General features: G+C 46.5%; 1 protein-coding gene across 1 annotated transcript; it reads right to left on the reverse strand.

The window, feature by feature from the left end:
• Positions 1–72: 72 nt before the first annotated feature.
• H1-8 (H1.8 linker histone) lies at positions 73–27724 on the reverse strand. Its single transcript, XM_070463344.1, has 5 exons — positions 27619–27724; positions 4612–4871; positions 2610–2946; positions 852–916; positions 73–561 (listed from the first exon to the last, which is right to left on the reverse strand). Exons 1-5 carry the CDS (start codon positions 27722–27724, stop codon positions 325–327), a joined length of 1005 nt encoding a protein of 334 aa, XP_070319445.1. The 3' UTR covers positions 73–324.

Genomic DNA, 27724 nt, shown 5'->3' on the forward strand with positions numbered 1-27724 from the left:
CCCGCTCATCCTTTTAAGACCAAAAGCTGCCTCCTCCAGAAAGCAGTCCCAGATCTCAGGTTGGACCAAGCACCTCTCCTGTGCCTCCGCAGGCCCCTGCATACCTTTGCATCCCTGTAGCAGTCTGCATCTCCCAGGACAGGAACTTCCATCCTGTCCATCTGGGTCCATGCCCTGGATGGCCAAACCTTTAGACCCCAGCCTCCTCTCGTACCCATGAGTGGGGAAGAAAAGCTTTATTGATAAATAGGTTATAGTGAAATAAATAGAGTGATAGTTTCTAGGGGAGTAAAAAAGTAGAATCTGCATCTCTCCACCTCGCCTCTAGCCCTTGGCTTCTGCCTTCTTGCTGGCCGCTTGGGACGCTGAAGACTTGGTGGGGATGCCAGGCTTTTTCGGGCCCTTAGAGGCCTCAGCCTTCCTGGCCAGTGGTACAGGCTCTCTCTTGGACCCAGTGCCCTTGGGAGGAACAGGGGCCTTGGCTTTGGGCCCCTCCCCAGCAGTCTCTTTAGGGACCTTGCCCCCCATTTTCTTTTTGGCCAGGGAAGCACCATTCTCACCCTGTAAGAAAGCAAAACACGAGAAGGTGGCAGGGCTGGGCACACTGCTCAGAGCCCACAAACTCAGGGTTGAAACCCCAGCTCTGGGTTGCTTTTGACAAATGCCCTCGCTTCTTTAAGCCTCAGCCTCCTATCTATAAGGTGGGGACAGTGATCCTCCGGGCACTGGAGGGCTGGGAGCAGAGGAAAGTGAAATAAGTTACCCTCTTCCTCGACTCACCCCCCCTGGGCTTAAGTGGGGACACCCAAGCTCTGGCCACTGGAGATTAAGACAAGGGAAGTCACCCCGACACCTACCTTGGTGGATTTTGAACTCTGACTTCCAGGCTGTGTCTTCCTGTGGGCCTTGGAATCTGCTGGAAGAGGGGATGCCATGTGAGACAGACTTTTTTCCGGAGGAGCTGCCGCTTGGCAGAAGGGTTGAGGGGCCCCACAGCCTGCCCAGGGCCCATTCCTCACGCTGACACTTGCAGGCTGTGTGACCTGGGAGAAGTTGTTCAGCCTCTCTGAGCCTGGTGCCCGAGTCTGCCAATTGAAGGTCAAAGCCCAGGGAACAGTGGGAGGATTAAGCGGAAGGAGGACAACCATCCCTCATTCCATCCATCCACGCCAAAGGCCCCAACAGGTGTAGCAGCCCTTTGTCTTCAGCCCATCTCCCACGCGGCAGCCAGGACACCTGTCCCCTGTTCAAGGAGCCTTTCCATAACTTGATAAAGCCATCATGGAGAACAGTATAGAATTTCCTTACGAAAATTGAAATAAAACTACCCTGTGACCCAGCAAGCCCACTAGTTGGGCATATATCCTGTGCAAACCATAGTTCAAAAAGACACGCACCCTCCATGTTCATTGCAGCACTATTTACAACAATCGGGACAGGGAAGCAACCTAGATGTCCATCGACAGATGAACGGATGAGGGGCTGTGGTCTAGCTCTACCAAGGAATATTACTCAGCCATGAAAGGGAATGCATTTGAGTCAGTTCTATTGAGGTGGATGAACCTAGAGACTGTCATACAGGATGAAGTCAGTCAAAACGAGAAAAACAAATATATATTAATGCATACACATGGAATTTAGAAAACTGGCATCGAACCTTTTTGCAGGGCAGGAGCAGAGACACAGACGTAGAGAACAGACTTGAGGCCACAGTTGGGGAAGGGGAGGGTGGGACGAACGGACAGAGTAGCGTTGAAATACACACACTACCGTGTGTAAAACACATCGCTTGCAGGAAGCTGCTCTATAGCCCAGGGAGCCCGGCTTGGTGCTCTGTGATGACGAGAGTGGTCGGAGGGGGGTCACCAGGGAGGGGATATATGTGTACATATAGTTGATTCCCATTGGTGTACAGCAGAAAAACATTGTAAAACAATCATACTCCATAGTTCTTTTTTTTTTTTTAGATTCGTAAGGAAAAAAGCACCTTGGGCCCTAACTGTCCCCTGTTCAGGGCCTTTCCATGGCTCCTCATCATCTTCCAGATAAAGTCCAGCCTCCCGCCGCCCTCACAGCCTCCCCTTCTCCCGCTCCCAAGGCACACAGGCAGGACTATTTAGACTTCTTCCACCTTTTCGGTTTCCCTGGTAGAAAATCCACCTGCAATGCGGGAGACCCGGTTCGATCCCTGGGTTGGGAAGATCCCCCGGAGGAGGGCATAGCAACCCACTCCCGTATTCTTGCCTGGAGAATCGCCATGGACAGAGGAGCCTGGCAGGCTACAGTTCATGGGGTCAGAGAATTGGACACGACTGAGTGACTGTGCACAGCTCATCACAGCCACATTCTTCATGCCTTCAGGCCTTTGCACAAGCTGTTCTCCTGCCTGCGCCACCTCCTCCAGGAAGCCTCCCTGGACCCCTCTCAGAGCTGACCCCTCCTCCCACCCCCATCAGCTACTTGAGTTCTCTGTCTCTCCGGGTCACGCCAAGTGCTTAGGGCACATTGAGTAGACACCCCCTCCTCCCCAGAACCGACCCCTCCATCCCAACTCGTGGCCAGTGGCTGCCAGAAATCCCATCCCAAGCCCAGCCCATTCACACCCATACCTTGGCGGCCCCCTCTTTCTTTGACCTCCGACTTCCCGCCGGGCCCATTGGCACTGGGAGGGGCCTGAGCGGCCTCGTCTGGCTTCTTGGCCTCACCCAGCCTTGCCTCTGGATCCTTGGTCTGCGTGCCTTTCTTGGGGGCCTTCTTGGCTGCGCCTGGTTTGGAGGGAGCTGCCCTCCCCTCTCCGGGCTTCCTGGATCCTCTTTTCACCTTGCCTGGGTTGGCAGGGTCCTTCTTTGACTCACTCGGCTTCTTGGGGTCCTTCCCCTCAGTTTGACCGGGCATCCTGGGGGCCGTCTTCCTGGGTGGGATTTTCCTTTTGTCTTTGGGGACTAACTGGCGGAGGAGAGAACGGGATGGAACTGAGAGCAAAGGTCTGGGCATCTCACGTCCCGACACCCTACGTGAGGCTCAGAGTAGACCCCATTCCCAGGGAGGGGGTGAAGGCAGCGGCCAAGGGCTCGGGGAGAGGATGAACAGCTGCCTCCTAAAAGCTGGAAGCCAGTAGTGCGTGCCACCCCGCCCTGCACCACGAGGGAGCTGCTGCCACAGAGGAGCTAAGGGACTCGAGTCTGCAAAACTCACCCAGCGTTCTCCCTGCTCCCCGCGTAGGTGGCAGGCATGCGCCTCCTGCCCCTGCCCCCGGAAGCCTCAGAGCCTGGCTCCTCGGAGCCCAGCACGCACTGTGAGCCCTGACGCTGTCCTCTGATGCTAACCCATGAAGCATCTTTGACCCTCCCGCAACACCTCCCCGTGGACTGTGGCCCTGACACCCCCTCCCCGCCTCTTGCCACTGCGTCCCTAGGTCTCCTGGCCACTTCCTGCTCTGCAGCTGAACATGGACGTGGAGGGCAGATGGGCCCCAACCCCAGCCGTGCAACTCGACCTGTCCAAGTCTTCTCCTCCCCCTCGGGCCTCAGTCTCCCCATCTTTACAACGGGGTCATCAGGGAGAGTGTGAGCAGCAGGGGGATGCAGGGATGCCTGGCTCTGCCCTTCTAGAGCCCAGCTCTGATGACACTGCTCCCCAACATCCCTGAGTCCTCATGGGTCCCTGTTTCCCACCATGACCAGAAAACAACCCCCACTCCCAGCACACACACATCTTGACTCTGTGGTACCTGAGACCCCCTTCCCTGCCTCCCACCCCCTGGTCCAGGTTCCTGACTGCCTCCCCATCACACACACCCCCAGCATCCCCTCTCCAGCTCCCCGTCACCCCACCCTGTGCCCCTGGCCTTGCCATGGCAGCTGCCGAAGTTCAGACCCACACATGCGGAGTTCCAGGAGGGGGTCTCCCTGGGCTCAGTTAGCCTGTCCCCACAGGGACTGGGACAGGCAGTTAGAGAATGTTCCACCAAGTTCCGCGGCGACTGTCAGAGGGGCACAGCAGTGACAAGACGTATCCCCGGTCCGGGCCCCTTGGGATCCAGGTCCCTGGGATCTGGGATCCAAGATGTCCCTGGTGGCAGCTGGCAGTCACGATGCTGGGGTTTGACTTTTGTGCCAAATTTGCTCTTAGCTCTGGGTGTCTCGCCCCTTTGAGAGAGGAGGACGTGCTGGCTCAGGGAGGTGTCAGCCCAGGTTTGGAGACCTTGGGTCTGGAGCTAACCCCAAGGCTGTGACCTTGCAGGGGCCAAGGCTGGGCCTGGGCCACCCCTGATAAAGGAATTCCAGGAAGGGGTCACGGGCACCAAGGACCCGGAAGTGAAACAGCTGAGACGGTCTCTGGTCACGGGTCCCACCCAACAAGGAATGAGGTGGATGCAGCAGGGTGACGGGGGCCGGGTCTGAGCTCAGCCTCCCCGGGGTGGGGAAGGGGGTGTCTGGGTGAAGACAGAGGAAGAAGAAAAAGAGACAGGAGGAGAGGGAACAGCACCCAGAGCTCGGGAAGAAAGACCTGGAGCTGGAGTTCAAGCCGGGGCCAAGTTCGCCACACCCCGGGACCCCCTGCCACCTCTCACCACTCCCGCCCCCCCCCCCCCCACCTCGGGCCACTCACTTTGAAGCTGCCGGTGGCCCCCTTGGCCTTGGAGTTGACGGGACGGACGAGCAGGCCGCGGTGCAGGCCCGTGGCCAGGGCCTGCTTCAGCAGGTGGCTGAGCCGGAGGGCGTCCACCGTCGGGTACTTCTGCAGGATGTAGACCTTGATGGCCGCCACCGAGGTCCCCCTGCGCCGCTCCCCGGCCTGCAGCGCCTCCAGCACCATGCGAAGCACCGGAGGGTGGCGGCGCGGCGCCCGGACGGCGCCCGGGGCCACGCCTGCGGGGCGGGGTGGCAGGACATCAGCCAGGGCCCAGACCGTCCCCAGGCCCCCCGCTGACAAACCCGCCCAGGGGAGCACCCGCTGGGTGCTGGCCAGTCCCCACGGCCGGTGGGCAAGCAGCCCGGGGACTCATGTATGCACTCCCCCAGCCCCATCCACCCCGATCCGGGAGCAGAGGGTGGGGGAGCACTGCTTGGCCAGCCACGGTCTCCCGGGGCCCACCGTGGGGCTGGGCACACAACAGCCCTCCACAAAGGCTTATTAAAAGGCATTATAGGGTCCTTTTAATAAACAACACTGGGATCCTCTTCCTGGTGGCCCAGGGGTCAAGAGGCCACCTGCCAATGAAGGGGACACAGATTCAGCCTCTGGTCTGGGAAGTAAGATGCCACATGCCCCGGGGCACCTCAGCGCTGGGTTCCACAACTACGGAGGCCCGTGTCCTAGGGCCCGTGCTCCGTGTCGAGAAGCCACAGCAATGAGAAGTTCACGCGCTGTAACCAAGACCCAGTGCAGCCAAAATAAATAACTAAAAGAACAAACACTACACCAGGTCAGTTGTCTAGATCTAACATTTTACAGGAAATGCAAGGACCATATGAAATCAGTAAAACCCAGATATGAGGAACTCTCCAGGACACGTGATCCAGTGCCTCCTACAAATAAGCAAGGAGGAAAAATAAATGTGGGAAAGGACCCAGAAAGCAAAGATCCTACGAGACCCTTTAACCAGAGGCAACGCAGGGGCCTTGCTTCAGAATATGATCTGAACAATCCGACTGGGGGCAGAAAAGGCAACCAGACACGTGGACACTGGGATATTTGATGACATTAAGGATGATATTGCTTCCGGCCGGTGTGCTAATGGCAGTGTAATTATTTTAAGAGATTCTCATCTTTTAGAGATAAATACTGAACAGTTTACAGATGAAACGATAAGCGTGGCATTTACTCTGAAATAACGCAGTGGTGGAACAGGGTAACCATGAACTGTTAGCTGCTGAAGCTGACTGATGGTTGCATGGAGTTGTGGGGGCGGGTCTGTCACCATACCATCAGCCTGCTTTTGTGTCCTTTTGAAAGCTTTCATCATAACAAGTAAAAAGAATTTCACTCTTGGGTATATATCCAAGAGAAAAGAAAATATATGTCCACACAAAAACATATACACAAATATTCATAGAAGCATTATTTAGTCACTAAGCCGAGTCCAACTCTTACAGCCCCGTGGACAGTAGCCCACCAGGCTCCTCTGTTCATGGGATTTTCCAGGCAAGGATACTGGAAAGGGTTGTCATTCCAGGGTATCTTCCTGACACAGGGATCGAACCTGCATCTCCTGCTTTGTCTCCTGCTTTGCAGGTGGATTCTTTATGGACTGAGCCACCAGGGAAGCCCCTTACATTATTTATAATAATTCAAGAGCAGAAGCAACCCCAAAGTTCATAAACTAGTGAATGGATAAACAAGACATAGCACGGCCAGAACATCATACAGCCAACAGGAGGAATGAAGAACTTCCTTGAAAAGATGATGCAGAGTGAAAGAAGTTAGTCACAAAAAAGTCACATATTGTATAATTTAGCTGATATGAAATGTCAGGAACGGGCAAATCAGAGCCAAAAAGTAGATTCGTGGTTGCCAGGGGCTGGGGAGGTGGGTGGAGACGGTGAGTGACTACCACTGGGTACAGGTTTTTATTTAGAGGAGATGAAAATATTCTAACATTCACAGTAGAGACGGGCCACAACTGTGAATGTGCTAAAAGCCACTGTACACTTTAAGTGGGTGAACTGCGTGCTATGTGATTTACTGAGATATCCCAATAAGCTGCTATTTTTAAATTGCTGCAAAAAAGAGTAGGATCCAGGTGAGGAGGGAGACAGTGTTAGAAGCTGTCAGTCACCATAAAGCACAGATAAGTGGTTTAAATATGAAACCTAATTTAAACATGGTGATTAGAAGTGTTGATTTCTGACCAGTTTATAAAAACTGAAGACTCAGAAAAGGAATCAAGTAGCTAATATTAATATACAGATATGAAGGCAAATGTGCTCAGCTGCTCAACTGTGTCTGATTCTTTGCAACTCCATGGACTGTAGCCCGCCAGGCTCCTCTGTCCATGGATTTCCCAGGCAAGAATACTGGAGTGGGTTGCCATTTCCTTCTCCAGGGGATCTTCCTGACCCAGGGATCGAACCAGCATCTCCTGGGACTCCTGCACTTGCAGGCAGATTCTTGACCACTGAGCCACCAGGGAAGCCCCTTTATATATATCTCACATCTTAAAGTGGAAAAATAGAACTTTGTACATATACAGATTGCGATATCAAAATCTCATGAGAACTATTAATACAAAACAAAAAACTACAATAGATACACACACTTACAAAAGAAAAAGTCAGCCAAAAACAACAACAGGGGGCTTCCCTGGTGGCTCAGTGGTCAAGAATCCACCTGCCAATGCAGGAGACCTAGGTTTGATTCCTGGTACGGGAGAATCCCACACGCTGTGAGGCACCTCCGTGCAGGACAACTACTGACCCCATGCACCTTCTAAAGCCTGTGCTCCACAATGAGAGGAGCCACTCTAGTGAGGAGTCCACACTCCACAACTAGAGAGTAGCCCCCACTCACTGCAACTAGAGAAAGCCCCCACACAGCAATGAAGACCCAGTATAGTTAAAAACAAATAATAAAAAGACCAAAACCTCACAGCACTAGTCATCAAACCACAACAGATAGAAGAGGGAAGAAAGAAGACCACCAACAACAAAAATCCAAACAATTAAGAAAACAGCAATAGGAATATATGTATCAATAATTACTTTAAATGTAAATGGATTAAGAGCTCCAACCAAAGACATAGGCTGGCTGAATGGATACAAAAACAATATCCACTTTATAAGCTGTCTATAAGAAACACACTTCAGACCTAGGGACACATACAGATTGAAAGTGAGGGGATGGAAAAAGATATTCCATGCAAATGGAAATCAAAAGAAAGCTGGAGGAGCTAACCTCTTATCAGACAAAATATATGTTAAAATAAAGATTGTTGCAAGAGACACGGAAGGACACAACGTAATGATCAAGGGATCAATTCCAAAAGAAGATATAACAATTGTAAATATTTACACACCCAACTTAGGAGAACCTCAGTACAAACGACAAACACCCATAAAAGAGGAAATTGACAGTAACACAATAATAGCAGGGGAAATTAACACCCCACTTACACCAATGAATAGATGATCCCAACAGAAAATTAATAACGAACACAACCATGAAAAGACAAGAGACCAGATAGACTTAAATGATATTTATAGGACATTCCACCCGAAAGCAACAGAATACACTTCCTTCTGAAATGCCCATGGAACATTCTCCAGGATAGATCACATCTTGGGTCACAAATCAAGCCTTGGTAAATTTTAAAAATTGAAATTGTATCAAGCATCTTTTCCAATCACAACACTATAAGATTAGTAATTTATTACATTAAAAAAACTAAACAAAAAACTATATGGAAGTTAAACAATGCACTAGTAAATAACCGAGAGATCACTGAGGAAATCAAAGAGGAAAGAAAAAATACATTAAAACAAATCACAGTGCAAACACAGCAACCCAAAGCCTGTGGGATGTAGCAAAAGCAGTTCTAAAAGGGAATAGACAGCAATTTAATCCTAGCTCAAAAAACAAGAAACTCTCGCATAAACAACCTAACCCTGATGGTTCATGTTGAGGCTTGACAGAAAATCAACAAAATTCTGTAAAGCAATTATCCTTCAATAAAAAAATAAACTAAAAAAAAACCTAACCTTACACCTAAAGCAACTAGAGAAAGAACAAACAAAACCCAAAGTTAGTAGAAGGAAAGAAATCATAAAGATCAGAGCAGAAATAAATGAAATGGGAATGAAGACAACAATAGCAAAAAAATAACCAATGAAACTAAAAGCTGGTTCTTTGAAAAGATAAAATCGGTAAACTTTCATAGAGACTCATCAAGAAAAAAAGGGAGAGGACTCAAATCAATAGAATTAGAAATGAAAAAGGAGAAATGACAACTGACACTGTAGAAACACAAAGGCTCATAATACATTATTACAAGCAACTCTAAGATGATAAATCAGACAACCGGGAGAAATGCACAAATCCTAAGAAAGGTACCACCTTCCAAGACTGAACCCGCAAGAAATAGAAGATATCAACAGACCAATCACAAACCATGAAGTTGAAACTGTAATGTAAAATCTTTCAACAAACAAAAGTCCAGAACCAGATGGCTGTGGATTTCATCAAACATTTAGAGAAGAGTTAATACCTATTCTTCTGAAACTCTTACCAAAATTTGTGGACGAAGGAACACACAAACTCATTCTATGAGGTCACCATTACTATTACCCTGATTCCAAAATCAGCCAAAGATACCACAATAAGAGAAAACTGCAAGTCAGTATCACTGACGAACACAAACACAAAAATCCTCAACAAATACTAGCAAACTGAATCCAACAACACATTACATGAACATAAATCATAATCAGGTGGGATTTCTCACAATGATGTAAGGATTCCTCAGTATCCACAAATCAATCAGTGTGATATACACATTAACAAATTGAAGAATAAAAACCATATGATCATCTCAGTAGACACAAAACAATTTCACAAAATTCAAAACACCCATTTATGATTTAAAAAAACTTTAGAAAGTAGTTATAGAGGAAACTTACCTCAACATAATAAAAGCCACAGAACACATCATTTTCAATGGTGAAAACCTAAAAGCATTTCCTCCCAGATCAAGACAAGGAAGTTGACTCTAAACATTCAACATAGTTTTGGAAGTCCTAGCCACAGCAGAGAAGGATAGGTAAAAGAAACTCAAACTGGAAAAGTAAAACTGTCATTGTTTGCAGATGACATGATACTATACATAGAAAATTCTAAAGATGCCACCAGAAAACTACCAGAGCTCAATGAAATTGGTACTGTTGCAGGATACAAAATGAAAACCTAGAAATCTCTCGCATTCTTGTATACTAACAATGAAAGATCAGAAAGAGAAATTAAGAAACCAATCCCACTGACCACTGAAACAAAAACAATAAAATAGCAAGAAAAAAAAAACTACCTAAGGAGGCAAAAGACACCCTTTTGGAAAACTCTAATAAGACACTGATAAAAGAAATCAAACACGACACAAACAGAGAGAGAGATACACCACATTCTCGGCTTTGAAGAACCAATACTATAAAAATGACTACACTACCCAAAGCAATCTACAGATTCAATGCAATCCCTATCAAATTTCCAATGGCATTTTTCACAGAATTAGAACAAAACAATTTATAATTTGTATTTAAAAAAAACAGAGCTGGAGGGATCAAGCTCCCTAATTTTAGACTATACTACAGGGCTACAGTAATCAAGACAGTATATGGTATGGCACAAAAAGAGAAATATAGATTAATGAAATAGAAAACCCAGAAATAAACCCACACACCTATGGTCACCTAATCTATGACAAAGGAGGCAAGAATATACAATGGAGAAAAGGCAGTCTCTTCAATAAGTGGTGCTGGGGAAACTGCACAAATGAAAAAGAATAATATTACAACACCTCCTAACACCATACGCAAATTAAAGTCAAAATAGATTATAAGGCCAGAAACTATAAAACTCTTAGAGGAAAACATAGATCACTCTCTGACATAAATCACAGCAAGATCTTTTTTGACAGATTATTAGTCATAAAGAGGAATGAAAAATGGGTCATTTGTAAAGACGTGGATGGGGCTAGAGACTGTCATAGAGTGAAGTCAGAAAGGGAAAAATATCGTATGTTAATGCATGTGTGGAGTCTGAAAAAATTTTGTTCAAAGCAGAAATAGAGACACTGACATAAAGAATAAATGTATGGATACCAAGGGGGTAGCGGAGAATGCGGTGAATTGAGATGTTGCAATTGACAGAGAACCTACTGTGTAACACAGGGAACTTCACTCAGTGGTCTGTGGTGACCTAAAGGGGAAAACAATCCAAAGAAGATATCTCTACACACACACACACGCACAAACACACACACAGCTGATTCACTTTGCTGTACAGTAGAAAATAACACAACATTGTAAAGCAACTATAATACAATTTTTTAAATAAAAATAAATAAATGGGACTTAATTAAACTTAAAAAGCTATTTCACAGCAAAGGCAACAAAACAAAAAGGCAACCGTGAGAATCAGAGAAAATATCTGCAGATGAAGCAACTGACAAGGGATTAAACTCCCAACTATACAAACAGCTCATGCAGCTCAATATCAAAAAAAACCACCCAATCAGAAAATGGACAGAAGACCTAACTAGACATTTCCCCAAAGAAGACATACAGATGATCAAGCAGCACGTGAAAATACGCTCAACTTCACTAATTATTAGAGAAATGCAAACCAAAACTGCAAATGCCAGATCACTTCAAGCTGGTCAGAATGGCTAGTATAAAAAAATCTACAAACAATAAACGTTGGAGAGGGTGCACTATTGGTGGGAATGTAAACTGATACAGCCACTATGGAAAACAGCATGGAGGTTCCTTAAAAAATTAAAAATAGAACTCCTATATGATCCAGGAATCCCAATACTGGGCATATACCACGAAAAAAACCCTGATTGAAAAAGACACAGGCACTGCAATGTTTGTTGAAGTATTATTTACAATAGCCATGGCTTCCCTGACAGCTCAGTTGGTAAAGAATCCACCTGCAATGCAGGAGACCTGGGTTCTATCCCTGGGTCAGGAAGATCCCCTGGAGAAGGAATAGGCTACCCACTCCAGTATTCTGGCCTGGAGAATTCCATGAACTATACAGTCTTTGGGGTCGCAAAGAGTCAGACATGACTGAGCAACTTTCACTTCCACCTTGGGCTCCCCTGGTGGCTCAGATGGTAAAGAGTCTACCTGCAGTGTGGGAGACCTGGGTTCGATCCCTGGGTCTGGAAGATCCCCTGGAGAAGGAAATGGCAACCCACTCCAGCATCCTTGTCTGGAAAAATTGCATGGAGGAGGAGCCTGGCAGGCTTTAGTCCATGGAGTCACAAAGAGTCAGAAACGATTGAGCAACTTCATTTTCTTCTTGACAATAGCCAGGACATGGAAGGAACTTAAATATACATTGACACATGAATGGATGAATAACTGGTGTGTGTGTGACACACACACAATGGAATATTAATCAGCCATAAAAGGCAAAGAAATTGAGTCATTTGTAGAGAGATGAATGAAGCCAGAGACTGTCTTAAAGAGCGAAGTTAGTCAAAAAGAGAAAAACAAGTATCGAGTCTTAATGCATATGAGTGGAATCTAGAAGAGTGGTACAGATGAACCTATCTGCAGGGCAGGAACAGACACACAGACGTATGGATGTGCGGACATGGGGTGGGGGAGGGAAGTGGGATGGCCTGGGAGGTTGGGTTTGCCACATGTACACTCCTCTACGTAAAACAGGCAGCCAGTGGGGGCCCGCTGGACCGCACACGGGGCTCAGCGCAGGGCTCTGCGGTGACCTACAGGGGTGGGGTGGCTGACGGGAGGCGATATGTGTACACATGTCGCTGACTCACTCTGTTGTACAGTAGAAACTAGCAACATCGTAAAGCAACTATACCCCGATTTTAAAAGAAGGAGAGCAAGCTGGGGTAGCAAGGCTCATGTCAGACGAAATAGATACTGAAATAAAGATTCCTGTAAGAGACAAGGAAGGACACTACGTAACGATCAAGGGATGGATCCAAGAAGAAATAGACGACCTTAGCACAGGAGCACCTCCATGTGCTGTGCTTAGTCGCCCAGCCGTGTCTCACCCTCTGCGACCCCGCGAACTGTAGCCCACCAGGCTCCTCTGTCCATGGGATTCTCCAGGCAAGGATACTGGGGTGGGTTGCCACGCCCTCCTCCAGGGGATCTTCCAGACCCAGGAATCGAACCAGGGTCTCCTGCATTGCAGGCGGATTCTTCACCAGGGAAGTTACCAGGGAACAAGGCAAACGCTAATAGCCATAAAAGGGGAAATAGACAGTAACACAGTAATAGCAGGGGACTTTAATACCCCACTGACCCCAGTGGACAGAACACTCAGGCAGGAAATAAATAAGGGATCATAAGCCTTAAATGACACAATAGACCAGATAGAGTCAACTAATATTTTTAGGGCATTCCATCCAAAACCAGCACAATACACTTTCTCCCAAATCCACATGGAACATTCACTAGGATGGATCACATCCTGGGTCACAGAGCAAGTCTTGGTACATTCTGAGAAACTGAAATCATATCAAGTATATTTTCATAGCACTATGAGATAAGAAATCAATTACGGGGGGAAAAGCTGTAAAAAACACAAACACATGGAGGTTAAACAATACGTTACTTAACAACCAATGAATCACTGAAGAAATCAAAACAGGAAATAAAAAAATACCTAGAGACAAATCACAATGAAAACAGAACAATCTTAATGCAAAAGCAGCTCTAAGAGGCAATTTACAGCAATAGAATCTTATCTCCGGAAACAGGAAAACTCTGAAATAAACAACATAACCTCATACCTAAAGAACTAGAGAAAGAAATGACAAATACCAAAGTTAGTAGGAATGACAAGAATAGCAAAAAAATAAAAAGAAAAGGAAGAATGAAACTGAAAGCTGGTTCTTTGAGAAGATAAATAAAATTTATAAACTTTTAGAGAGACTCATCAAGAAAAAAGGAAAACAGATTCAAGTCAGTAAAATTAGAAATGAGAGAAATTTACAACTGACACCGCAGAAATGCAAGACTCACAAGAGATTACTACAAGCAACTACATGACAATAAATTGGGCAACCTGGAAGAAATGCACAAATCCTTGGAAAGGTATAACCTTCCAAGACTGAACCCAGAAGAAACAGAAGATATAAACAGACAAGTTACAAGTCATGACATTATAACTGCAATTAAAAATCTTCCAACAAACAGATGTCCAGGACCAGATGGCTTCACAAGTGAATTTGATCAAACATTTAGAGAAGTGATGTGAAAGTCATTCAGTTGTGTCTGACTCTTTGCGACCCCATGAACTATACAGTCCACAGAATTCTCCAGGCCAGAATACTGGAGTGGGTAGCCTTTCCCTTCTCCAGGGGATCTTCCCAACCCAGGGATTGAACCCAGGTCTCCCGCATTGCAGGTAGATTCTTTACCAGCTGAGCCACCAGGCGAAGCCCAAGAATACTGGAGTGGGTAGCCTATCCCTTCTCCAGGGGATCTTCCTGACCCAGGAATTGAACCGGGGTCTCCTGCATTGCAGACAGATTCTTTACCAGCTGAGCTACCAGGGAAGCCCATCAATAAAACCTTTAGAGAAAAGTTAACACTTATTCTTCTGAAATGCTTCCAAAAATCTTGGGAGGAAGAACATTCCCAAATTAATTCTCCGAGGCCACCATCATCTTGATTCCAAACCCTGACAAAGATGCCACAAAAAAAGAAAATTGCAAGCCAGTATCACTGATGAACACAGACACAAAAATCCTCAACAAATACTAGCAAACTGAATCCAACAACACATTCAATGATCACACACCATGATCAAGTGGGATTCATCAATATCCACAAGTCAACCAGTGTGATATACCACATTAACAAATTGAAGAATAAAAACCATATAATCATCTCAATAGACACAAAAAACTCTTGACAAAATTCAAAACACTCATTTAGGATGAAAATTTTAGAAAGGAGGCATAGAGGAAACCTACCTCAACATAATAAAGGCCATATATGACAAACCCACAGCAAACATCATTCTCAATGGTGAAAACCTCCATTTCCTCTAAAATCAGGAGATTCCTCTAAAACAAGGAAGCTCACTCTTGTCACTATTATGCAACACAGTTTTGAAGTTCTAGCCACAGCAATCAGAGAAGAAAAAGAAATAAAGGGAATCCAAATTGGAAAAGTAAAACTGTAACTGTTTGCAGATGACATGATACTATACATAACGCTCCTTGGAAGGAAAGCTATGACAAATTAGATAGTGTATTAAAAAGCAGAGACATCACTTTGCTGACAAAGGTCCATATAGTCAAAGCTATGGTTTTTCCAGTAGTCATGTATGTACAGATGTGAGAGTTGGACCATAAAGAAGGCTGAGCGCCAAAGAATTGATGCTTTCGAACTGTGGTGCTGGAGAAGACTCTTGAGAGTCCCTTGGACTGCAAGATCAAATCAATCAATCCTAAAGGAAATCAACCCTGAATATTCATTGGAAAGACTGATGCTGAAGCTGAAGCTCCAAGACTTTGGCTACCAGAATTAGAAAAAAAAGTTATATAATTTAAAAAAAAAACCCAGAGCTGGAGGAATCAAGCTCCCTGATTTTAGACTATACTACAGGGCTACAGTAATCAAGACAGTATGTTACGGCACAAAAACAGAAATATAGATCAACTGAACAAAATAGAAAACCCGGAAATAACCCCACCCACCGACAGTCACCTAATCTATGACAAAAGAAGCAAGAATATACAATGGAGAAAAGACAGTCTCTTCAATAAGTGGTGCTGGGAAAACTGGACAGCTACATGTAAAAGAATGAAATTAGAACACTTCCTAACACCACACACAAAAATAAACTCAAAATGGATTAAAGTCCTAAATGTAAGGCCAGAAACTATAAAAATCTTAGAGGAAAACATAGGCAGAACACTCTCTGACATAAATCATGGCAAGAAATTTTTTGACCCACATCGTAGAAAATAGAAATCAACAAATGGGACTTAATTAAACTGAAAAACTTTTGCACAGCAAAGGAAACCATAAACAAGATGAAAAGACAACCCTCAGAATGGGAGAAAATATTTGCAAACAAAGCAAATGACAGAGGATTAGTCTCCAAAATATACAAACAGTTCATGCAGCTCAATATCAAAAAACAAACAACCCAATCAAAAAATGGGCAGAAGACCTAAACAGACATTTTTCCAAAGAAGACACAAGATAGCCAACACATGCATAAAAAGATGCTCAACATCACTAATCATTAGAGAAATGCAAGTCAAAACTACAATGAGATATCACCTCACACCAGTCAGAATGGCCATGATCACAAAATCTACAAACAATGATGAATGCTGGTGGGGGTGTGGAGAAAAGGGAACCTCTTGTACTGTTGGTGGGAACATAAATTGATACAGCCACTATGAAGAACAGTAAGGAGGTTCCTTAGAAAACTAAACATGGAACTACTATGTGACCCAGCAATCCCACTACTTTTACTTGGCAAATACCATGAAAAAAAATGTAATTCACAAAGACACGTGCACCCAGTGTCCACTGCACCATTATTTACAATAGCCAGGACATGAAAAGAATGAATGGATGAAGATTTGGGTGTGCGTATATGTGTATGTACACACACACACACACAGAGACAGAAATATTACTCAGCCATAAAAAGGAAGGAAATTGGGTTATTTGTGGATGGAACCAGAGACCACCAGACAGAGTGAAGTAAGTCAGAAAGAGAAAAACAAGCATTGTATGTTCATGCATCTACGTGGGATCTAGAAAAGTGGTCTAGATGACCCTGTTTGATGGGCAGCAACAGAGACACAGATGCAGAGGGTGGACACGTGGACATGGGGGTGGGGAGGGAAGTGGGATGAACGGGAGCCTGGGGGTGACATGCAGGCACCGCTGTGTGTAAAACGATACCCAGTAGGAACCTGCGGCACAGCACGGATGCTCAGCTCAGGCTCTGCGGTCCCCCGGACGGGAGGGCTGGGCAGAGGGAGGTGGTGTGTGTACACACACCTGATCGTTTTCTCGCACAGCAGAGCCTAGCTACACTATTAAACAACTGCACCCCAGTTTAAAAAGCAAGCAAGCAAGCTGGGGTAGCAATACTCATATCAGAGAAATAGAGCTTGAAGACTGTTACAAGAGACAAGGAAGGACACTACATAATCATCAAGGGATTAATCCAACAAGAAGATAGAACAATCGTAAATATATATGTACCCAACACAGAAGTACCTCAGCACATAAGGCAGATGCTAACGTCCATAAAAGGGGAAATCAACAATAACACAGTAACAGTGGGGAACTTTAACACCCCACTGTCACCAATGGAGAGAACATTTGGGCAGAGAGCAAGCAAACATAAGCCTTAAATGACACAACAAACCAGGCAGATTCAGTTAGTATTTTTAGGGCATTCCATCCAAAAGCAGCAGAGTACACTTGCTCCTCACATCCACATGGAACATTTTCCAGGACAGATCACATCTTGAGTCACAAATCAAGCCTCGGTACATTTTTAATAACTGAAATCATATCAAGTATCTTTTCTGACCACAACCTTATGAGATTAGAAATATATTACAGGGAAAAAAAACTGTAAAAAACACAAATACATGAAGGTGAAACACGTTACTAAATAACCAATCAATCACTGAAGAAATCAGAGAAGGAAATAAAAAAATACCGAGAGACAAATCACAATGAAAACACAACTATTCTAATGCAAAAGCAGCTCTGAGAGAATTTATAGCATTAGAATCTTATCTCAGGAAACAAGAGAAATCTCAAAGAATCTAGCCTTACATCTAAAGTAACTAGAGAAAGAACAAATAAAAACCCAAAGTTAGAAGGAGAGAAATCATGAAAAATCAGAGTAGCAATAAATGAAACAGAAACAAAGAAAACCAGTATTAAAAATCAATGAAACTAAAAACTGGTTCTTTGAAAAGATAAATAAAATTGGTAAACCTTTAGCTAGACTCATCAGGAAAAAAAGGAAAAGTGTTCATATGAACAAAATTAGAAATGAAAAATAAGAAATTACAACTGACACCACAGAAATACAAACACTCAAAAGAGATTACTACAAGTAACTATGGGCTTCCCTGGTGGCTCAGCTGGTAAAGAATCCACCTGCAATGCGGGAGACCTGGGTTCGATCCCTAGGTTGGGAAGATCCCCTGGAGAAGGGACAGCTACTCACTCCCATATGCTGGCCTGGAGAATTCCATGGACTGTATAGTCCATGGGGTCACAAAGAGTTGGACACGAGTGAGCAACTTTCACAAGTTTGCCAAAACACTGGACAACCTGGAAGAAATGCACAAATCCTTAGAAAGGTACAACCTTCTAAGACTGAACCAGGAAGAGATAGAAGATATAGACAGACCAATCATGAATACTGAAATTAAAACTGTAATTAAAAATCTTCCAATAATCAAAAGTCAAGGACAAGATGGCTTCACAGGCAAATTCTATCAAACATTTAGAGAAGAGTTAACACCTATTCTTCTGAAACTCTTTCCAAAAAACTTCAGAGGAAGAAGCACCCACTAACTCATTCTATGAGGCCACCATCACCCTGATTCCAAAACCAGGCAAAGATACCACAAAAAAAGCAAATTACAGGTCAATATCTCTGACGAACATAGATACAAAAATCCTCAACACTAGCAAACTGAATCCAACAACACATTAAGGGATCATACGCCAGGATCAAGAGGAATTTATCCCAACGATGCAAGAATTCATCAGTATTCCACCAACCAACCAGTGTGATATATCACATTAACAAACTGAAGAACAAAAAACATATGATCATCTCAATAGATGCAAAAAATGCTTGGCAAAATTCAGAACACCCATTTATGACAAAAACTCTCTAGAAAGTGGGCATAGAGGGAGCCTACCTCAACATAATAAAGGCCACAAATGACAAATCCACAGCAAACCTCATTCTCGATAGTGAAAAACTGAAAGCATTTCCTCTAAAATCAGGATCAAGACGAGGAAAGTCCACTCTCTCCACTATTATGCAACAGTGCTTTGAAAGTCCTAGCCATGGCAATCAGAGAAGAAAAAGAGATAAAAGGAATCCAAATTGGAAAAGTAACGCTGTTACTGTTTGCAGACATGATATTATTACCTGGAGAATTCTAAAGAGGCCATGTAAGGGAGCTCATCAATGAAATCAGCACTGTTACAGAATACCAAAGGAATACACAGAAATCTCTTGCAGGGCCTCCCTGGTGGCCCAGTGGTTGAGGACCCACGTGCCCATGCAGGGGACACAGCTTTGTTCCCTGGCCTGGGAAGATTCCATCTGCCACGGGGCAACTAAGCCTGCATGCCAGAACTACTGAAGCCCAAGTGCCCACAGCAAGAGAAGGCACTGGAATGAGAAGCCCACACAAGTGGAGAGTGTGCCCACACTCACCACAACTACAGAAAACCCGCACGCAGCAACAAAGATCCAGCACAGTCAAAAAAAACATACATCTCAAATTTTTATATACTAACAATGAAAGACCAGAAAGAGAAATTAAGGAGACAATTCTATTCACCACTGCAGCAGAGAATAAAACACCTATGTATAAACCTACCTAAGGATGTAAAAGAACTCTACTCAGAAAACCGTAAGATACTGGTGAAAGAAACCAAAGGTGGCACAGACAGATGGAGAGAGATACCATGTTCCTAGGTCGAAAGAATCAACACTGTGAAAACGACTGTACCATCCAAAGCAATCTACGGGTTCAACGCAATCCCTCACAAATTATCAATGGCACTTTTCACAGAATTAGAACAAAACAATTTCCAGCTTGTATGAAACCACAGAAGACCCCAAATAGCCAAAGCAACCTCGAGAAAGAAAAATGGAGTTGGAGAAATTAGGCTCCCAGACTTCAGACTACTACAAAGCTACCATAATCCAAAGTTTCACTGCAGCACTATTAACAACAGCCAGGACATGGAAGCAACTTAAATGCCCATCAGCAGAGGGATGGATAAGAAAGATGTGCTACATATATACAATGGAATATTACTCAGTCATATAAAAGGAACAAAGCAAGGTCATTTGAAGCACCACGGATGGACACAGAGGCGGTCATACTGAATGAAGTGCATCAGACACAGAAAGACAAATGTATGATATCACTTGTGTGTGGAATCTGAAAAAAGAGTACACATGAACTTATTTACAAAACAGAAGCAGAGACACAGATGTAGAAGAGAAACCGCAGCTACCACAGGATAGACTTGCGGGGCATAAGCTGGAAGGCTGGGACTGAGACTTACACACTGCTATTTACACAACAGACACCTAACAATAACTTGCTTTATAGCACAGGGAGCTCTCCTTAGCACTCTGGAATGGCCTGTATGGTAAAAGAACCTAAAACTGAGTGGATGCACGAATATGTGGGCTTCCCAGGAAAGTAGGAGACACAGGTTCAATCCCTGGTTTGGGGAGATCCCCTGGAGAAATCGATACCCACTCCAGTATTCTTGCTGGGAATTTCAAGGGAAGAGAAGCCTGGTGGGCTACAATCCATGGAGTCACAAAGAGTCAGACACAACTTAGCGACTCAACAACAGCAATGTATGTTTATGTACAACTCACTCACTTTGCCGTATACCTGAAACTAACAGAACAATGTAAATCAACTATACTTCAACAAGAAGTTTTAAAAAATAAACTAATGGGATCTAATTAAACTTCAAAGTTTTGCATAGCAAAAAAAAAAAGAAACCCACTATACGAAAAGGCAAGCCACAAACTGTGAGAAAATATTTGCAAACAAAGCAACTGACAAGGGATTAATCTCCAAAATATACAAACAGCTCATGCAGCTCAATAAAAAAAAAAAAAACAACTCAATCAAAAAATGGGCAGAAGATCTAAATAGACATTTCTCCAAAGAAGACATACAGATGGCCAAAAAGCACATGAAAAGATGCTCAACATCACTAATTATTAGAGAAATGCAAATCAGAACTATAGTGAGGTATCACGTCACACCAGTCAGAATGGCCATCATTAAAAAGTCTACAAAAAATAAATGCTGGAGAGGGTGTGGAGAAAAGGGAACCCTCCTACACTGTTGGTGGGAATGTAAATTGGCTCAGTCACTGTGGAAGAGAACAGTATGAAGGTTCCTTAAAAAACTAAATATAGATTTACTATGATCCAGCAATCCCACTCCTGGGCATATCCCTGAGAAAATCATAATTCAAAAAGATACGTGCACCCCATTATTCACTGAAGTACTATTTACAATAACCAAGACATGAAAGCAATCAAAATATTCATCAACAGAGGAGTGGATAAAGATGTGGTGCATACATACAATGGGATATCACTCAGCCCTAAAAAAGAACAAAGTAAGGTCATGTGCAGCAACGTGGATGGACTTGAGAGATTGACCACACTGAGCGAAGTCAGAGAAAGACAAACGCCAGATGATACTGGTTTTATGTGGAATATAAAAAATGGTAGAAATGAACTTATTTATAAAACAGAAATGGAGTCACAGATGTGGAAAGCAAACTTATGGTTACCAGGAGAGAAAGGGGAAAGGGATCAGTTGAGAGATTGGGACTGACATATACACGCTATTATATATAAAACAGATGACTAATCAGGACCTGCTGCGTAGCACAGGGAATTCCACTCAAAACTCTGAAGTCAACTGTACGGGAAGAGAATCTAAGGAACAGATATATGTATACTGTACACCGGAAATTAGTACATTTTTACAAAATAAAGTCGGAGAAAACCCCACCTGAAAACCCTAGATGTCGTCAAAAACTGTAAAGAGACCGTATCAAATTTACCCTCTATTGCCTCCTGGCTAGGAAGAACCGTGTCTGAGAGTATTCATTTTGGGACCAGAGCCTGCAAATCAGTGGAGTCTCAGGTCAGCCAGGACCTGGGGGCCTTGCCTGCGTCCCATCCCCCACCTCCAACAGCGGGGAGGCGGCCCTAGGGAGGTCCGAGCCCTCCCAGGGGCAGAGGGAGAGGGTTTCTGGAGGGGCCTGGCCTGGGGGTGACAGCTCTGAGACAGGCGGCGACCTGGGACTGCTTGTTGCAGGGCTGGCACCCGGACAAACGTCCCCTCCGGCAACAGGGCACAGAGAAACTCTAAGTGACTGCAAATGACACGCATGGGTGTGTGCCAAGTTGCTTCAATCGTGTCCGACTCTGCAATGCCATGGGCTGGAGCCTGCCAGGCTCCTCTGTCCGTGGGATTTCCCAGGCAAGAATACTGGAGTGGGTTGCCATTCCCTTCTCCAGGGGATCTTCCTGACCCAGGGACTGAACCCGGGTCTCCTGCACTGCAGGCAGATTCTTTACTGTCTGAGCTACCATAGAAGCAGTGGAGGCAAATTATGGACAAGAAGGTACAAAAAAAACCCAAAACTCGACTGCTACTTCTGATGAGCTGGGAGCAAAAGCAGGGTGCTGGGCGTGACCCCGCACTCCACACCTCTAAAGGGACAGACAGACCACCTAGACCACTCTTTGGCCTGACCCCTGAACACACCCCTACCCGCGCCCCATATGAGGAACCAATTTGCCCCCACCTCAGCGAGCAAATGAGGGGACCTGTTACTTGTTTTCATTCCTCCTTCTGCAGCAGGAACTGCAATAAATCCTTGCCTGAATTCTGATCGATATCTATTGTTTAAGGAGGCCAAGAACCATGGTTGCCAGCATAGTATCTGGTGACACACGTAGGGGACAATTGCCCACTTCCCAGGAGAGGATCTGGGCACGTCCAAGGCCATGGAATGAAGCCTTCCCGTGGCTGACCCGCGCCCACCTGTCTCGTTTCAGCATCACCACAGGTGGTAAGTCTGCCTTCCCGGCCCCGGGGCGTCTCAGGACCCTCATCTGGGCAATGCCTTCTCCTCCCGTGTCCTTTTCCAGCTCCTGAAATCTCTGTCCTCTCCTCCTTGTCTTATCCTTCCGAGAGAGTGGACATCAGGCAGCTACAGCATCACTTCTCCCAGCTTGTGAGACCTGCTTCCTTTGGCCAAGGGCTCACCTGATGGGTAATGAGCAGAAGTGGGGAGGCTCTCCCGATGGGAGGTTTATCTCATAAGTGATGTTCAAACCTCAGCACAAAGTCCAATCACCCCTAATATGCTCACCTTTGTTTCCCTGCCGCCAAGAGATGTCCCTTTGGGAACGGGCCCACGCAGCAGATTTCCATACACTTGTGTACACACGCGTGAGAGTCCCAAAGATGTCGGACACCCAGCTGGTTTCCAGGCTTGATGAGCCCCGTGGGCAGTGGACAGGGTGCCCCCTCCTTCACCGGCCCTTTCTGGAGGTGCACAGATTGGTGTCTGAACAGACACCCGGCAGGGGGCGGATTGGAATGCCAATTTCTCTGTATCTTCCTCTTTCTGTCTCTCCTCCCTTTACCTCTCCCTCGGTCCTCACCCACTACACTCCCATCCCATTCTTCCTAAAGTCTTATCTGTGTCTTTATAAACTTTTGTCACTGGTGTCTTTATTGTATGTAGTTTTGTCTGTCTGACAGCTCCTGCAAGTCTCTGCCAAGACACGGTGGAGAATTCAAACCTCGAAATACAATACACAGCCCAAACTGCCTGAGACTCCAGCCTTGGGTTATTTGGGGAGAACTTTAAAGAACAAAAAAGAAAAAGAGAGGGGCTTGGGTCTCTCTCCTCTGCCTTTACAATGTAACTCTTCTGCCTGGGCTCCAAGAATTACCTGATCCATCCCAAACTGAAGAAGAAAAGAGACCTTTTTGAATTCAAGCGGAAAAACTACGAGATCCCTGGTTCTGTAGAAATTAACTTATCTGGCTTAGGCTTCTGGGTTTAATTAATACAGACCTGTCTTTAGAGTTATCAACATGACACTTTTACTGTACCTAGGGTTACTGAAAGTCAGTAAGTACACCTTGTTTCTGTTACTATAAAATCTGTCATCTAACAGAATAACCTGATACGATTAAACTTTTAGGCAAATATAACTGTGATATGAGCTTTCTGGTAAACGCTATAGGAATCATTATGCTTTGGAAATGTCCATCTACAATGTTGTTTAGTTGCTTAGTCATGTCCGCCTCTCTGTGACCCCATGGACTGTATCCCCCACCCCGGCCCCGGGCTCCTCTGTCCATGGGATTCTCCAGGCAAGAATACTGGAGTGGGTTACCATTTCCTTCTCCAGGGGATCTTCCCTACCCAGGGATCAAACCCAGGTCTCCTGCATTGCAGGTGGATTCTCTACCATCTGAGCCACCAGGGAAGCCCAAGTTGATTGAACTGCAAAACACACAGCTTGTGTGCAAGAGCTCAAGTTACGGTCCTAGTGATTGGCCCCCCTGAACTCCCTGGTCTTCCCCAGTACTCTCCACAGGAACAAGAACATGCAGAGAAACGAGGCTAGGAGAGAGGAAGCACAGGTTAGTATGAAGAGCAGGGTAAGCTTCTAGTCCCGGAGGCCCAACAATGGAAACTAAGAGTTGACGTGATGCCTCCACTATGGGAGGGATGCACTATGGGACTTGATGCAAAAGGCTTTTTCAGGGAAGGGGCTTGTAAGAACAGTAAAGCAAGCAACATTGGCCTCTGACTTATGTGTCCATAATAATCTGAAAGGGATCTTTCCAATCCAGGGGTCAAACCTGGTTCCCTGCAATTGCAGGCAGATTCTTGACCACCTGAGCCACCAGGGAAGCCCCATAATAATGCCCAGTCCCATCCAATCCCCTCTCTGTTACTCAGGCCAATTCAGTGCCGAGTGACATATCCAGGGGAAGACTGGCAGTTAGATTTCACCCAAATGCCCCCACGATCAAGATATAAATATGGTCTGGGCTTGGTTGATACTTTCACAGGATGGGTTGAAGCTTTCCCCCACCTGATCTGAAAAGGCCTTGGACATCTGTACTTACAGATTACTTCTTTTAAAAAGAAGTAATTCCTCACTTTGGACTTCCCAAGTCTCCCCAGAGCCATAATGGGCCCTCTTTTATAGCCAAAATCACACAGGGGCTCACAACAGCCCTAGGGACAGACGATAAGCTACACACCTCATGTTCGACTCTCTGTGACCCCATGGACCGTAGCCTGCCAGGCTCCTCTGTCCATGGGGATTCTCCAGGCAAGGATACTGGAGTGGGTTGCCATGCCCTCCTCCAGGGGATCTTCTTGACCCAGGGATTGAACCCATGTCTCCTACATTGGCAGGCAGGTTCTTTACCACTAGCACCATCTGGGAAACCCAATTGTATGATTTAGTTCATGTGAAATGCCAGGAATGGGCAAATCAGGGCTAGATAGTAGATTAGTGGTTGCCAGGGGCTGGGAGGTGGGTGGTGATAGGGAGTGACTGCTAACAGGTATAGGTTTTCATTTAGAGGAGATGAAAATTGACTATGGAAACAGACAACTGTGAATGTGCTAAAAGCCACTGTAAATGAGTGAACTGTGTGCTATGTGAATTATTGAGGTATCTCAGTAAGCTGTTATATTTAAAAAGTTGCAAACGAGAGTAGGATACAAGGGTAAGGAGGGAGCCAGTGAGAGATGCTGTCAGTCACCATAAAGCACATAAAAGTGGTTTAAATATGAAACCAGTGATTAGAAATGTTGACTTCCAACCAATCTGCAAAATCTGAAGACTCAAGAAAAGGAATCAAATGGCTAATATATATATATATTTAAAAAAACATTTTAAAGTGCAAAAAAAAAGAAAACCACCACCATCTAAAAACTCTAGACCTTAGCAACATTTGTAGAGAGACTTAATCAGATTCAACCTCTGGTGTTTCCTGGCCAGGAGGAGCCCAGTGTCTGAGAATATTCATTCTGGGGTCAGAGACCGCGAGTCTATAGAACCTGAGGTCAGTCGGACCTTGGCGTCTCACTCTCTGAGCCTCAGCTTTCCCAGCCCCGCGTCCCCTGGCAGGAGCCCTAGCGCGGTCTGAACCCTTCCAGCTGCAGGGTTAGAGGGTTTCTCGAGGGGCCTGGCCCGGGGTGACAGCTCTAACTGCTGCCCTGTCTCCCCCAAACCACGCCCTGTCCCAGGGAGCCACCTGCGCGTCTCCGTCCTCCCCCCCGCCCCGGCCCTCCAAACTGTTTAGCTCCTCATTCTGCAGTTATTCGATGCTTGCTGTATACTGGGGTGTCCAAAAGAAGAGCTCACGCTCCTTACAAACCTGTCCCCCGTCTTCTCTCCCCCACAGTGGTGCCTATCTCTCATACCTACCCAGACACCCAAACAGGTGCCCAGGGCATGTCCTGAACCCCCCATGCCCCCCAAGGCAGGACACAGATGGGCCCCAGGCTTGAACAGTTTCTCCCCTATGGACAGAAACTCCATAAAAGCACAGGGATGGAGGAGGCTGGATCCTGCCCAGAGAGAAAATCATGTATTCCTCGTTGTCGAAGTTAAGGAGGCCTCCCCAACGACACAGGCACAGAAAGACCCCTTGGAGGTCAAAAGGGGAGTGGATGTCATGCCATAGCAAGTGATGTCAGCTACCCACAGGCCTCCGCGCTAGACTCCATCTCAGCTCCGAGATGCACACACGCGAGGCAGGAGGCTGAGATGTACCAGATACAGACACACAGCAGGCCAAGCAAGGTGCCCGGCCAGAGGAAACCCAGGAGAAATGCCCCATAAAGGTGATTCAAACCACGAGGGCACGACCCTCTCTGAGCCCGCCCGTGTGTCTATAGTCACATGTACTCTTTTTCCTCCTAATAAACGCTGGACTTGCTTCACTGCTTTCTGTCTCTATGTGGAAACTCACTTCTACCCAGGCGACAAGCTAGGGCCTCATCACTGCCCACTGGTCCCTGGGGGTCCGGTGGCCAGGATTCGACGCTCTCCCGGCCACTGCCCGGCCTCAGCCTCTGGCTGGAACCGAAACCCTGAGGTCACTCTTGCTCCCCACAAGCTTCTGAGCTGCCATCCCCAGGGCGCAGACTTCTGCCCTTTCTCACCCTTTCTACACGCATCTAGGATCTCTCGCATCCCTCAGCCGCCACTGCCCTCACACCTGACCTCGACCTGGGAGGCCCGGTCCGATCCGCGCCTCCCCATCCCTGCTGTTCTCCCAACTCTGCCCCAGCTGGAGGGAAGTCGCGCAGCACCACCACCCACCAAAAGGAAAACCAAGCCCTCCACCAGCATGCTCCCCTCCAGGCCCTGGCCCCAGCCAGGCTGTGCCCTCGGCCTGGTCGGCCACTATCACTCACCCGTCAAGGCCCAAACGGCGCTGAGCCCCTCTGCCCTGCGCTCCCCAGGCACTTGGACCCGTTCTTTCCCCAAAGACATCTCCGCAAATACTCTGAACACGGCCCCTGTCCCACCCTCCTTCAGGAGCCACCTCCTCTGGGAAGCCCACCCTGACCACCCAGAGCGGCTCCGACAGCCCTCTGGCTCCCCGCCACTCGAGCACATGCGTCATTATCAAAGCAACCGATTGCCTCCCAGCCTGGGAGTTCCTGGAGGGGATGAAGCGGGCCCGTGTGCCTCAGTGGACCCCATACCCAGAGAATCCTGAGGCGCTGTATGTTGCTTGAAAGCTGGGGCGCGGCCCTATAGCCAAAGCGCAGTTGAGCCTCAAGTGCGTGCCCGCCTGTTGCTCGAGCCCTTCAATTAGCCCCAGCTGGGCAGAGGCCCCCGCCCGAGCAAATGGGCTCCAGCTGGGGAGGCCCCTGCCCTCTCCTCCCTGCCCGCCCCCGCCTCTGGCATCAGCTCTTCTGCCCCTTGGAGGGGTGGGGGGGGGGGGGCGGTTTCTGGGGCCAGCCTGAGGGAGGACGGGGCGGGAAGGAAGCGTTCAGGACCCCCAGGGAACAGGCTCCCTCTCGGAGGACTGAGGGGGCCGCTCCGTGAGCTCACCTGGCTTTTCAGACCCTGACAGCATGGACGACCCCTCTGCGGAGGCCGAGGAGGCCGAGGAGGCCGAGGAAGAGGTGTCACCGGAAGCGACGCTCCCGGGAGCCAT

This window comes from Odocoileus virginianus, unplaced genomic scaffold (genome assembly GCF_023699985.2).
Source record: "Odocoileus virginianus isolate 20LAN1187 ecotype Illinois unplaced genomic scaffold, Ovbor_1.2 Unplaced_Contig_2, whole genome shotgun sequence".
In the NCBI taxonomy this organism is placed as follows: Eukaryota; Metazoa; Chordata; class Mammalia; order Artiodactyla; family Cervidae; genus Odocoileus; species Odocoileus virginianus.

Excerpts from the sequence above, each read along its gene's own strand:
- H1-8 (XM_070463344.1), bottom strand. The coding sequence starts at position 27,724 with ATGGCTCCCGGGAGCGTCGCTTCCGGTGACACCTCTTCCTCGGCCTCC. Across the intron at positions 4,872-27,618 it reads GTCAGGGTCTGAAAAGCCAG|GCGTGGCCCCGGGCGCCGTC; the intron begins GTGAGCTCACGG and ends CCCGCCCCGCAG. Across the intron at positions 562-851 it reads CAAAATCCACCAAGGTAGGT|GGTGAGAATGGTGCTTCCCT; the intron begins GTCGGGGTGACT and ends GCTTTCTTACAG.